Below are 12,438 nucleotides of genomic sequence, written 5' to 3'. Positions count from 1 at the left end.
TTGAAAAGACAAACACTGCACATAAATCATGGCCTGTGCTGGTGTTTGAAAAGACTTCGTACGGAGACTTGAAGACCTTCTCCAGCTCTACGGCTTTTCGGCATATGTCCTTGAGACATAGACTTAATTTGTGCATCGAGATTGGGACCGCCATATTGTGCATGCATGACTCTCGTGAGTAGAATCCTCCAACTCACAGCATCAGTCCTAATTGAAGGTAAAACAAGATATTATTCATGGAGACATCAAGCCTCAGAATATCCTGATCTATGATGGAGAACACGGGCAGTATATAGCAAAAGTGACCGACTTTGGCTATTCGACTATTTTGGCTGGCGAAGGTTTGGTTGATATACCCATATCTGTGCCATGGAACGCTCCGGAGCATCATCATCGAGGATTTCAATATAGTGAGGCGCTCAAAATGGACGTGTACTCATTTGGCCTGCTTTGCATGTGGCTGCTCTTCTTCAACTCCGAGCAAAAGAGCCATGACGACTTTCTGGAAGCGCTTCGTGCTCAGGGCAATATTAGAGAGTTTGCATATACTCTTATGACGGAGGAAAGCAAACAATTCGATATGCCAGTTGGAGAAAGGATCAAACTGTTACACTTCTTCGAATTAGCGCTGGCCAAAGACCCTCGCCACAGAAGCACCTCTTTCGAGCAATTAGTGAAAGGTTTGGGCACCAAGGGGTACGTCCATAGCCACAGAAGTATCGATACTGAAACATGACTCACGGTGTGGCAGAAGCGAAGTTATTGTGCACACATTTGTGCATCACGATGAGCTACTCCGCGATAACCACAGTTTTCAGGTGATCATGGCATGCACTTCAAATCAATACACATTAGCTAAAACAAACATAGGTTACATCTTCTTTACTCCAATTTTACCAGGTCGATTACCTCGTTCGTTCTTCCGTGGCACAATGTCTTATGCAAAAAGCTCGAGAGCCACGACTTGCTACTCCTACCCACTCGTCTTCACCAGGGCCAGCTTTCCAAGCTGCCTTATGTTACCGACTAGGCTTCAGTGTCAGACGGGATGACAATGAGGCCACTGCTATCTTGAATTCAAACGGTCTTCCCTTGGATGCTGTTGAAGATCAGATGCAATCGATAAGAATAATGAGTGAGGGGTCAATATTCGGAGATGGAAACTTCAGTCGCTTCCAACTCCAAGGAAAAGTCACCATGATGGAGCTTCCAGAACACTACCGGGAACTGCGAGAGATGGATAACGTCCAATGTGAATACGACAGAGAGATTGCAGATATCAGCGCCAATTTAGGAGAACTACATCCTATTACTCTAACTCTCAAGTCTACTTATTGCTCAATTCTTTTTTCCGAGGGGTATTGGCAAAGATGTGTTAATCTGGGCCGAGATGCCCTACAAGGCTGCATCAAAGTATATGGGCAATCCCATCGGAAGACGCTCCAGAGCAAAGAGGACTTGGTATCATACCTGACAAAGCAGGGTAGCTGGAAGGAAGCTGAAGATCTGGCAACACAATTGGTAGAAACTAGATCTAGTATACTAGGTGCGGACCACCTAGACACGCTGGCCAGCAAAGTGGTGTTGGCAGATACATTTCTCTCAAACAGTACTTGGGGACAAGCGGAGCCACTCTACCGAAGTGTTTGGGAAACGTACGAAGTCAATTTCGGAACAGATCACCATTTTACACTGGATGCAATGACTTCACTAGGTAATGCCCTTTGGAAGTTACGAAGTTAGGACAATACCCTGAAGCAGAAGAGCTTGAGAGTCATGTTCTAGAAACAAGTATAAACGTTCTGGGACGCACTCACCCAAGTACGATCTTGAGAATGCACAACCTGGCGGCTACTCTCTTCACTATGGGAAAGTCGAAAGAGGCAGAAAATAAGTTCCATGAAAGTTTAGTGCTGAGGATGGATGTCTTAGGGGCAGTGCATCCATCAACACTAGCTAGCATGGAATTTCTAGCAGCGCAATTCAGGGCCCAAGGGAAATGGCAAGATGCGGAGGCGCTGCAGAAAAAGCTACTCCACATCCAGGAAGACATTCTGCCACCTGAAAACTTTGAGTTCATGGACATAAAGCTAAATTTAGCTTACACATTCCGCGAACAAGGAAAGTTTCCTGACGCTGCAATGCTGGAATCTTCAGTATTGAAGATCACCGAAGAAGCTTATGGACAGAACCATCCGAGGACTCTTTCTGTTAGACTGGCCTCAGCTGCAACGTTCTATGCACAGGGACTATGGAAAGAGGCTGCAAGGCTCGAAAGAATGGCCATGGATGGATACCATGAGACCCTTGGCAGAAGTCATCCGCTAACACTGGAAAGCATGTCGAACCTTGCAATGACTCTTGTCAAACTCGAACAAACCTCTGATGCGGAGCTTCTAGAAAACCAGTCACTACAGCTCAAGCGCCAAGTCTTAGGTACAGAGCATCCAGATACTCTCAAAAGCCTAGCCAATCTAGTCGACATTTACACCGACCTCCATCGATATTCTGAAGCTGAAAAACTTGCCATAGAATTGGCTGAGATGAACAAACGGATTCTGGGAGAGAAGCATCCATATACGCTGACTAGTATGGCCAGTCTAGCAGGGCTCTTCATGTTGACGGACAGACTATCCCAAGCAAAGAATGTATTTCAGAGACTTCTAGACACAACCTTGGAAGAACTCGGGCCACACCATCCAAATACACTAGATAGAGTGGCAGAACTTGCAAATACGTACTTTAAAATGAGCAGGTACGAAGCAGCAGAGCGTTTACAAAGGGTAAATCTGCAGCGAAGTACTGAGATACTTGGCAAGGAACACCCGGACACCTTATGGCGGATGTATGGACTGGGAAGCACGTGGTTATACCAAGATCGATTAGATGACGCGGAAAGATTGCTCACCGAAACTAGAGATGCACACATGCGAGTTTTAGGAGAGGAGCATTCTTGTACCCTCTACGCGACTGAGAACCTTGCTCTGGTTTTAGCCAAGCAAGGTCGATTTGACGACGCCGAGCGCTTGGAACGCGGAGTTGTGGAAGTACGGGAAAGGTTATTTGGTAGTGAGAACTCTGACACTTTGGATAGCCTAGAATTCCTGCGGAAGATACTTGAGCGAGACGAAGTTTTGCCTGAGGAGGATGACGTGGAGTGTAGTGATAGCTCTTGGGAGACAGACACAGAGCTGGACGAGGCGTGAAAATCGATGTGTAGCAAACATTGACTTTATAGAAAGGCAGGGGTGTTGTGGATTTCGTTTGTCAGAGTAATATACATTTTGTCCTCATGAGATGCCTGGTATAAATTTAGGTATGGAATTTCGAAGTGGGAGCAGAAATCTATTGTGCATTGGAAAATATCCCTTAGCAGATGCTGTAGATATGCAGTAGATTTAAGTGCTTTCTGACATTCTAGTATCTCAACATAATCAATTCTATCATCGAGGATCACTGGCTTGTCCGATGATCTTCCCTTTTCTTCTTTATGATCTTTTAGGCGCTCGAAGACGAAGTCGATTTCGCTGTTCACTTGCTCCTTGTTCAGTACATCAAAGCCGCCTTTCGAACATGGAGAGCAAGGTATCACACGAGCGGCTAAGCAGAATGTTTGGCTCGATGCACGAAGTAGAGACAAGATTGATAATAAGTCTTTATGTTCAAAGTTATCTGAAACATTCAATAACGCCACGCAGGTCAGATCAAAGGGTGCGTTCGCCACCTGTGGTTAATCCAGGGCCTAATTCGTTGGAAAACATTTTTTAATATGGTATTCTTACCAATAGTCGCCTCAGAGTCGAGAGATAGACGAGCTAAGGATAGAGTTCCTGTCTAAGGTAATGTGTTTCAGGTAATGCATTGCAAGAGCAGCACCAGGCAGAAGTCGGTTAAAATTATGCCCGACGCATCAGCTCAGAATATCAAGAGTCTATATTCCCAATCCACAGTCAACGAACGGCGAGAACATCATTGAGTTTACGTGTGTGAACTTGTGCTTCTGAGCAGTACTTCCAGCGGAACCTTCATTGATCCGATATGTCTGACATTCGCAGTGAGCTTGATGCTCTGGAAATTGTGAACTTCGAGAGGAAGAGCTTCATCCCTTTGAGCAAGCTCGAAAAACTATTTACCCGGGATAAGATTGCCCTACTACTCGAGGAACATGATATCCATTTTCACTTTCGGCAAGAAGCCACGATCGCAATTCTTAATAACGGCATTCGGCTCTTTGCCACGCTGGCCTCCATTGGAAATATCAAGCAGATCACGCGCTTTCTGGCAACGGATTCTTTTTCCGGTGCCCAATTGGATTCCAAGCTACCATTGAGCGAGGGGGCTCTTTTGAAAATTCTTCGAGTTCCCGATCTGTGCAGCCGATTCTTCTAGAGGCAATGGAGGTTTCTTGCTCCAGGATTCCAAGAAGACCAGTCCCAACGAGAGCTCGAAGATTGGACCATCTTGCCATTTCTCCCGGGGCGGAAACGAATTGGCAAGGGAGGATTCGCTACAGTGTTCAAAGTGACAGTCGATGCATCACACCACAGGATTGCAGGGGCCCATGGTCAAGTATGCACTTCTTCATCTCCGGATCAATTCGAGACTGGCTAACAGTACCCTGCGTTTCAGTTGGACTTGGTCTGCAAGCAGTTAACAATGGGGATAACGAATCATCGAAGAAAGAAGACTTCGAACGTGAGGTGGAGGTTTTGTCATCTCTTCGATGCTTGAACCACCCAAATATCATACGACTCATCACGGCGTACACCATCGGAGACGAATACAACTTCCTCTTTCCTGTTGCTGATGGTGATCTTTCCATGTTGTTATTATCTCCGAACACAGGAACTTGTTTTTCTGCAAGCGACGATGTTCTAGCCTCGCTGTGGAGACTGTCGTCGGCCATTGAAGCAGTCCATAATTTTTTGCCAGATGAGTACAAAGTGCGAAAGATTGGCTGTCGCTATGATATCAAGCCGAAGAACATTCTCTGTATGAACGGTAAACTTGTTCTTTCCGATTTTGGTCTTTCTCGGCTACGACCAGAAGAAGAGAGCTCTCGTTCATTGTTTCCGAGAGGAGAAGGCTCTTATATTGCTCCTGAATGTGAGCCGTCTGACAAAGATTTCAAGCCGGCACGAGTCGGTAGAGCTAGTGACATCTGGTCCTTCGGTTGCGTTCTTTCTGAAGTCTTGGCATATCTCAGTGCTGCACCTGGAGACGGACCTGACGCCGTCGTTAAATTCAGAGAAGCAAGGAAACACAATCTAGGCCCCTTGATCAGTCGTCATTTCCATACCGTCGATGGTATCGCTCCAGCCGTCATAGATCTCTTGAGCAAGTATACCGCAGACCCTTCATCGACAGCGGTGTTCAAGTCTTTGGCGCTTCTAATTGAGGAGATTCTTCAATTTGATCCCGAGAATCGGCCAAGTGCTTCCACAATAACCCGTCGACTATACCAACTCTCTCAGCGAGACGTCTTCGACAAAATATGTGTGAATTTCGAGTCCTGCCTTGCCCCTTTAGATCTCGATTTGCAGATCGAGTTCCGGCGTCTTAAAATTTGGGGCGAAATTGTTGGATTAGCATCAGAGGGGCGCGATATACAACCTCCGGCTTGGCTCACTCATTGCCATTCTCACCGAGAATATGAAGACACACAGGAGATTTTGCGGCGATGCCTTGTAGAGACCCAGAATATCAGGATGCAAATGGACAAGAATAGAAACCCACCATACAAGCTAGCCTACCATCTGCAAAGTATCTTGGATAGTTTATGGGACATGCAGCCCGACCACGCGAAACGAAGCATGGCGAGCGCTCTAGAAGAATCAATTCTTGGTTCCCAAGATATCACAGACCTACTAGGGCTACAGGAACACAATGATATGACTTCTCATACCGTTGCAGGCCACTCGAATCAAAGACTTGACAATTACCGTCGGGTTGCATATCTAGCGACTATGAAAGAAGTCGCAGTTGCAGTCACAAACCAATCCTCTTCTAACCAGGACCTTTCTGTGGATAGGTCATCGCTTGGGCCGCCCACCACCAAAGTTAACGAGAAAGCCAGACTCTAGTTTCACCTTCGCTGATGCCGCTCTAGTCAGCGGACGCGAGCAGTTGCTGGTGCATGGGAAACATTTCAGTTCCGAGCGGGGGATTGTCTCTTGTAGGAAAGCGAGGGCCCAAAAAGCGGGGCAGACCAACATCGTAGATCAATATGAGTTGGTATATATTCCTGAACTTATAGGCTAGTCTGCAACTCATCTAACCCTATCTAGAGGTCAATTGCAAAATCCGTCACACCTTCTTTTTGTATGACGGCCAACATATTCGCTCTAAGCCATGTCTCACACCCAATGCAGGAGTAACAACATACTTGCCTATTTTTGACGTGCCCATTACTTCCAGGACTCGATAGCCGGCGTACATCTTTTTGAGATTGCTCAATTGTCGTTTGCGTTGCATAGTATACCTATGAGTAGGCCCTGGCCGCCTTTCGGATAGTCTAACAGTATCCAGTTCTTTAGAATCAGGTCTTGCTATTGGCCTTTCCTATATCGGGCAGTCAACACTCGAAAGCAAGCCAGTCTGATTGGAGAATTAATTTGGTGGGAAATACCTCACTATTTCCCCTCTTCCTATTAAAACTGTAGCAAGGGTATCATATGTAACTCTTTCCTTTCCTTAAAGTCCCAACTTTATTTGCACGTCCAAATCCAACATGAATCCCTTCGTCATCATCTCCTCTCTCCCCTTCCTTGGAGTCTAGCAGAGGTCCGAACCTCAATTTTACTTTGCTAATATCCGTCTTTAGCGGCTCTGCACCAAGCGAAGCACCACGCGTGAGAACATCCAGGTCCGGATTGCGTGTCGTAGCTAGAATAGATGAGAAGTTCATAGAATGGGTCACGCCGTTGAGATGGATGGAATATAAGCCGATTGTTGCAACGATAGATACGCAAAGAAGGCCTATTCCGTAAGGTAAAGCGAGATAAAGAGGCCGATACTGGTAATAATTACTGCTGTTAGATGTCGTGATCGTCTTGAATGTCGTGTTGGTATTTGTTAGCTCTGGCGAGCTGAGATAGCTTATGGTAATGTTGTTTGCAAGGTCTTCGATGGCTCGAAGAAAGGTCTGATTTCGACACATCCAAGGTTCGGAAGGGAACGTATTCTGGAACATCTGGCGCCAGCTGACGAGTGCGCCATAATTTGGCCAAGTGTCCGGGCTACCATCACCCTTGTTTGAAAGGTTCACCCAAGGACTCGCTTGTATATCGTTACATGCTATTAAACCAGTTGATAGCATTTGCGTATCACCACTGTTAATCATCCATTGGTCCTTATAGGAGGCAGTGGGTCCAGGATCCATAATGAACAGGTAGCTAAGGGTCAGATTACCCATTAGTAGCGCGCTGAGTGCTAAATAGTGCGCTGAGTTTGCAGGTGAAGATGACGTAGTATTGGGAGCCGGGCGAATATCAGTTTGGGTGATTTGCTGCTGTCCACCGACCGATTGTATGGTTATAGTAAATAAGGCATTGCTCTCATAGCAAACGATACTCGCTGTTGAGGTCTGGATATAAATGGCCTGATTGGAGGAATACGAACTGTCGCGACACCCTGCACAATCCGGGAACCAATCTGTTGGTCCGACTCCAAAGCTATTCAGGTCTGAGTATGCCCAACTGGAATAAAACAGCCTGATAGGCGTACCCATCGGGCCCTGCCAGTTTATAGTATTGTTCCAGATGGCATCGTTTAGTTGCAGATAGTTAAAAATTAGATTATTCGACTCGAAGGATAGAGAAACATTATCGAAAACCGCCTGCTCCTCGGGACTAGCCAGCTCGCACCGGGTGGTGGGACCAAGGAACTCTATTTCATAAGCCCAATCTTGACTTGCGACAGGAGGTGGAAGGGCCACAACTTCGAGACCTATCGCAGCTTGAGTAGCAATTGTATATGTAATCCAGCCAGGATTCCACACCTCCTGCACCCTTTCCCAGCCAGTCTGCGAAAGGTCGAGAATCGGTACAGGAACGTCGTAATATGTAATATTTCGAGCAATTACGGTCAAAGTGGCCGGAGGAGTGATACCTACAAGGCCGACGGACCTATTGGTTTTGTCAGGGGCTGGATTGGGCAACAATTGAAAATGTAGTAGATATTGGACCTTGCCTCGAATGCCAGAAGTCTTGCACTTACCAAAAGGTCAATGCGAAGAGAAGTGCCACTTTAGCTGAGCTGAAAAGTTCAAAGCTGAATATGCCAGATGGATCAGATGTGAGGGAGTACAGTGTGTCTAGGCTTTCTATTTCCAGACGTCAATATCCACATCTTATTTCACAAGCTCGAAAGCCATATGTGGGATCAGTGGCATACCGAGCGTTAAGGGGGTTCGTTTCACCACTGTCCAAACGTACTGTCCAAATGCCACAGCCGTAGCAGCATGCAAGGACAAGACGATGAGAAATGCAAATCCTGTTCCGAATCGGATAGTCCAAGCTTGTTTCGCTTCATCGCCCGCAATTTTGCTATTCAAGGACGAATAGTAGAAATGGTGGCCGAGAGAAAGTGATAAAGCGCAGACCAGAGCAACACAGATAAAGGTAGGTTTCCTCCAGTCAACTCCCCATGAGACGTATTGTATAGGTGGCGCACCAAGCTCAATAACACTGTTGGAACTATCTGCACCCTTCAACGATTTCGCTGAAATGTGGGCTGAATGTGAATGCCCAGGGTACTGTGGAATAGCCGTGGACGGTACGGAATCAGACGCAAACAGTAGTGATTGATGCTCGGCAGCAGGATGCGAGTTTGTGAACAAGCCCAGGTCCAGTTCATAGTCTTCGAATTGAATTAGGGAAGCCGATTGCGAATTGACTGACGAAGGCGTACTCGAAGCGCGAGGCTCAGTGCATATCCTGCTGGGAAGGGGCTTTCGGCGGATAGTAGGTGCCATCGATGACCGGTGAGTCGCCCTACTATCAAAATAATGGTTCTGTCTAGCTTTCACCTAGCTTTGATCTAGTGCTAGAGAACAATAAATACGATGCCGTGCTTACTTGATGTTTGTTGCTCGAGAAAGGATCATGAGGAGTAACATATTCAGCTGGGCGTTCAGTCGTGTAGCCCCCAAGGCAGATTAACCCATGTTAGGTTGATGGTGGGGGGCGAATTCACTGACGATCAATCCCCTTTCCCTTGGCTTGCATACGCAGATAGGAATGAGGCTTTGGCTTAGTGGGTCCGTGATAAGAGAGCGACCGTATCCCACCTCTGCGATTGGACAGGATGTCCTCTCAAAAGCAGCATGATTGGGAATAGACTATAGATATAAATAACCCAAACACTGCTACATACGACCATAGACTGAGGAAAACTGGGCATCCCGTCCGCTCTGCCATACATAAGTCTCAGATCGGCAGATTAGTAGTTGGGTGGGTGACCACCAGCGAATACCTGCTGTTGTATGTCCTTTTCTTTTTGGATAAGTTTTGCATCATTTTGGCGAATTTTGTGGGGTGGCGCCGAAAAAAATTAAGCGATTTTGGAAAGGGGCTCGCCCCACCTTCAACGAACGACTATGTTTTCGAATCGAGCATGTTGGTTGGGTCTTGTGGAAATATTTTGGTAACTATGGGAAAGGAGAAGCATGTGGCCGCAATTTGTCCAAACAATTTGTGACTTGGTAATCTTTGGCATCAATTTTGTTTCAAAGGCTTGCTTGGCAATGCTGGGATAAACATGGACGAGATTCTCAATTGATATTGCTTTTCGAAGCCTCCATTTCTCTTTGATGCGAGCCCTACCTGCAGAGTGAAGGCGCTTATCACTCATCAACACCATGGAAGGCTCTGAGCTTCACGGCTTCCGGGCTTTTTGTGCTATCTTGAAGACGTACCGTCCTCCAAATAGATCACCTATGGCTGGACTCACACTCAGAGAGATCTTAGAGCGTCGCAGAGCTGCGGGCATGTCCGACGCATCCATTTGGGCTGACCACTCTATTGGTAACTTCGATTATCAGAAGGTGAAGGAATTGGCCCCCCGGATCTCCGATATGCGCTGCCTCCCGAGTCCAATGTGATCTCAACTCTGGCGCTTTGGAGACTCCTCTTCCCCAGGTCTTTTCAGTCATCAGCAGAGTCATTTAGTCGCACCGCTGTGTCCTCCGCAACCTGCCTTGACCAGCAGACGCCATCACATATCAAAGGCGTCGTGAGGCTTTGAAGTTCCGACGTACATTAGAATGCATATTTAGCACGGAGCATGATAATCTGAAGTGCGGGGCAAACTTGATTTGCAGATATCGCGATATATCAAGTCCGTCCAGAATTCTTCAATAAGTTGGGCTCGAACCCTCATTTGATCGACGTGGCTGAGATGGACGAAATTCAAGTCGCAGGCCGTGCCACCCCAGGCAGATAATAGGCAACAGCGACGCCGCTGGGCATAAACGAAAGAAGACATCACTTCCATCCAAACATCCAAGTGTCTCATATATTATTTATCAAGAAAGCGTGGCGGTAAAAGTATCCGTACAATCTAGATACTCTCACATAATGTCGGAACCCTCTACATTAGCTACACTGACCCACCTGCCCTTCCCCACCACCGACCCCACTCATTTCGTCCACATAATCTCCAACCTCCTCTCTCTTTCAGAATGCAACTCCATAATTGCCTCACACACAGACCTCTCTCCCTCAAATCTAACCTACGGCACGATCCGCACCCGAGAACAATTCTTTGACCGCCCACTCGCAAACCGTCTCTGGTCCCGCATCAGCAAATTCTATGCTGGGACCCGAATTCAGGACGAAGATGGCTATTGGTGGGTTGCAAAGGGTCTGAATCCCGATTTGAGACTATCGAAATACGAAAAAGGTAAGTTTTCTCCCTCTTTTGACAGGAAAATATAGTGGGGATTGATTGGTGTAGACGGCAAATTCACGGCGCATTTCGACTACCCCCGTTCTCTTTCCCTCAACGAACAAACCTTCCTATCGCTAAACATCTATCTGAACACTGTCCCCTCCTCGCTCGGTGGCTCGACCCGTATTTTGCGGCACGAGGCTACGAAGGGCGATTATTGGAATGGGATAGATGGGTTGGAGGTGTTGGCGCGGATCCAGCCGGTACAGGGATGCGCGAGCGTGTTTCGGGATACGGTGTGGCATGATGGGGATAAGTTGCTGGGCGGGGAGAAGTTTTTGTTAAGAAGTGATGTGGTGTTTGAGAGGGAGGAGGCGTTTGATTTTGATAAGATGTATGAGGAGGAAGAGAAGAGGGAGAGGGCGGAGAAGCTGGTTGAGCGGGAAAAGTTCGTGGAAGCGGATGAGAGGGCTAGAGAGATTGATCCGGGAAATGGTGGATGAAGGGCCGATGAATTCAAGTGGAGTATAGTGAAAGGCGAACCTGGTCAAGAGACCGTGGAAAAGGACATGTAATTAACCCTTCCTAGTATACAACTCTTCATGTAGGCACAAGTCCGAATAAGCACCAAAAAAGTATGGATTGCCCTCCTCGAACTGGATCTCAAGGAGAACTGTGCAGGCCACCCTGTCCTAGTCAATTTTCTTCGCTTCTTGGAAGCATAAAACCTTAGGGTCGATGTCCCTATTCGCTCTGAGCTAGCGTTTCCAAAGTTGAAGGCGAAGCGAGGGCTTGATTCTTTGGCCGTCTTGAGAATGATTGACGGGTAGTAGATTGTCAAGGAGATCGTGGGCTAGCAGAACTCAGAGCGGATCATAGTTCAACAGCAGAGCATGTCTTTTGTCCTAGATGTTTCGGCTTGGATCGTAGGCACGAAGACTGGGCTTCAGTCTGGGGCGCATTGCTCTGTGCAAGTCTAATCAGAAATCTGTGTAACATGATAGGATAAAAAAGAAAGAGGTAGAAATTGTGAGTAAATGTAGGCAAAATTACAAAGAATATTTTTGCATCCAAACAAAGCACAAACGCGATCCTGGAACTATCGAGAAATTCACTTCTAGAGCCTCGAAACTTGTTGGCTGGCCTTTCCAAAGCGGTAGGCAATTGGAAAGTTATTTCGAGCGACACATGCATTCAACCTGAGCATGAGACCCCACAATTTCGGTCACGTAGACCCTTCGCACAACAATCTCGAAAGAGTCTAGTCGTCTTACTCCCGTGCTCCACCCCTATCCCCATAAGCGAAGCCCCTCTCGATCTTCATTGACCAGAATCAACCCGAGCTCCCGAGCCCGAGACGTGGAATTGGTGAGCGGGTGGACCATTGCCCCGGCGCCGCTGCGCTGGACATCCCCACCCGCTACCCTGGGTTCAAAATAACCTCGTACTCAGCTCGAATCAGAAAGCTTTGCAAACGACATCATCCGGTACAGATGTAATCATTTTGTTCGGCAATCTTAGGCCCCCATCAAGGAAAGGAAACCCCCA

General features: G+C 47.1%; 5 protein-coding genes across 5 annotated transcripts; 4 read left to right on the top strand and 1 right to left on the bottom strand.

Moving 5' to 3' along the window:
* Positions 1 to 424: 424 nt before the first annotated feature.
* Positions 425 to 3,206, top strand: LY89DRAFT_674228 (TPR-like protein; the record flags this gene model as incomplete). Its single annotated transcript, XM_018213422.1, has 4 exons — positions 425 to 696; positions 752 to 818; positions 871 to 1,714; positions 1,786 to 3,206. The coding sequence occupies 4 exons, from the start codon at positions 425 to 427 to the stop codon at positions 3,204 to 3,206; spliced, it is 2,604 nt and encodes an 867-aa protein (XP_018066013.1).
* Positions 3,207 to 4,496: 1,290 nt separating this feature from the next.
* LY89DRAFT_786540 (kinase-like protein) lies at positions 4,497 to 6,083 on the top strand (the record flags this gene model as incomplete). The annotated part of the gene is made up of 2 exons (XM_018222991.1): positions 4,497 to 4,569; positions 4,630 to 6,083. The coding sequence occupies exon 2, from the start codon at positions 4,821 to 4,823 to the stop codon at positions 6,081 to 6,083; it is 1,263 nt and encodes a 420-aa protein (XP_018066012.1). The 5' UTR covers positions 4,497 to 4,569; positions 4,630 to 4,820.
* A 587-nt stretch (positions 6,084 to 6,670) lies between these two features.
* On the bottom strand, positions 6,671 to 8,974 carry LY89DRAFT_594462 (uncharacterized protein; the record flags this gene model as incomplete). The annotated part of the gene is made up of 3 exons (XM_018209804.1): positions 6,671 to 8,126; positions 8,218 to 8,323; positions 8,395 to 8,974. The coding sequence occupies 3 exons, from the start codon at positions 8,972 to 8,974 to the stop codon at positions 6,671 to 6,673; spliced, it is 2,142 nt and encodes a 713-aa protein (XP_018066011.1).
* Positions 8,975 to 9,363: 389 nt separating this feature from the next.
* Positions 9,364 to 9,840, top strand: LY89DRAFT_758432 (uncharacterized protein; the record flags this gene model as incomplete). Its single annotated transcript, XM_018221437.1, has 1 exon — positions 9,364 to 9,840. A coding segment is annotated over one exon (336 nt), but the record flags the coding sequence as incomplete, so codon positions are not given.
* A 686-nt stretch (positions 9,841 to 10,526) lies between these two features.
* On the top strand, positions 10,527 to 11,524 carry LY89DRAFT_688836 (uncharacterized protein). The gene is made up of 2 exons (XM_018215789.1): positions 10,527 to 10,902; positions 10,957 to 11,524. Exons 1-2 carry the CDS (start codon positions 10,578 to 10,580, stop codon positions 11,391 to 11,393), a joined length of 762 nt encoding a protein of 253 aa, XP_018066009.1. The 5' UTR covers positions 10,527 to 10,577; the 3' UTR covers positions 11,394 to 11,524.
* The last annotated feature ends 914 nt before the right edge of the window (positions 11,525 to 12,438 follow it).

This window comes from Mollisia scopiformis (assembly GCF_001500285.1).
Source record: "Mollisia scopiformis unplaced genomic scaffold LY89scaffold_23, whole genome shotgun sequence".
Classification (NCBI taxonomy): Eukaryota; Fungi; Ascomycota; class Leotiomycetes; order Helotiales; family Mollisiaceae; genus Mollisia; species Mollisia scopiformis.
This window is presented reverse-complemented; position numbering and strand designations above follow the sequence as displayed.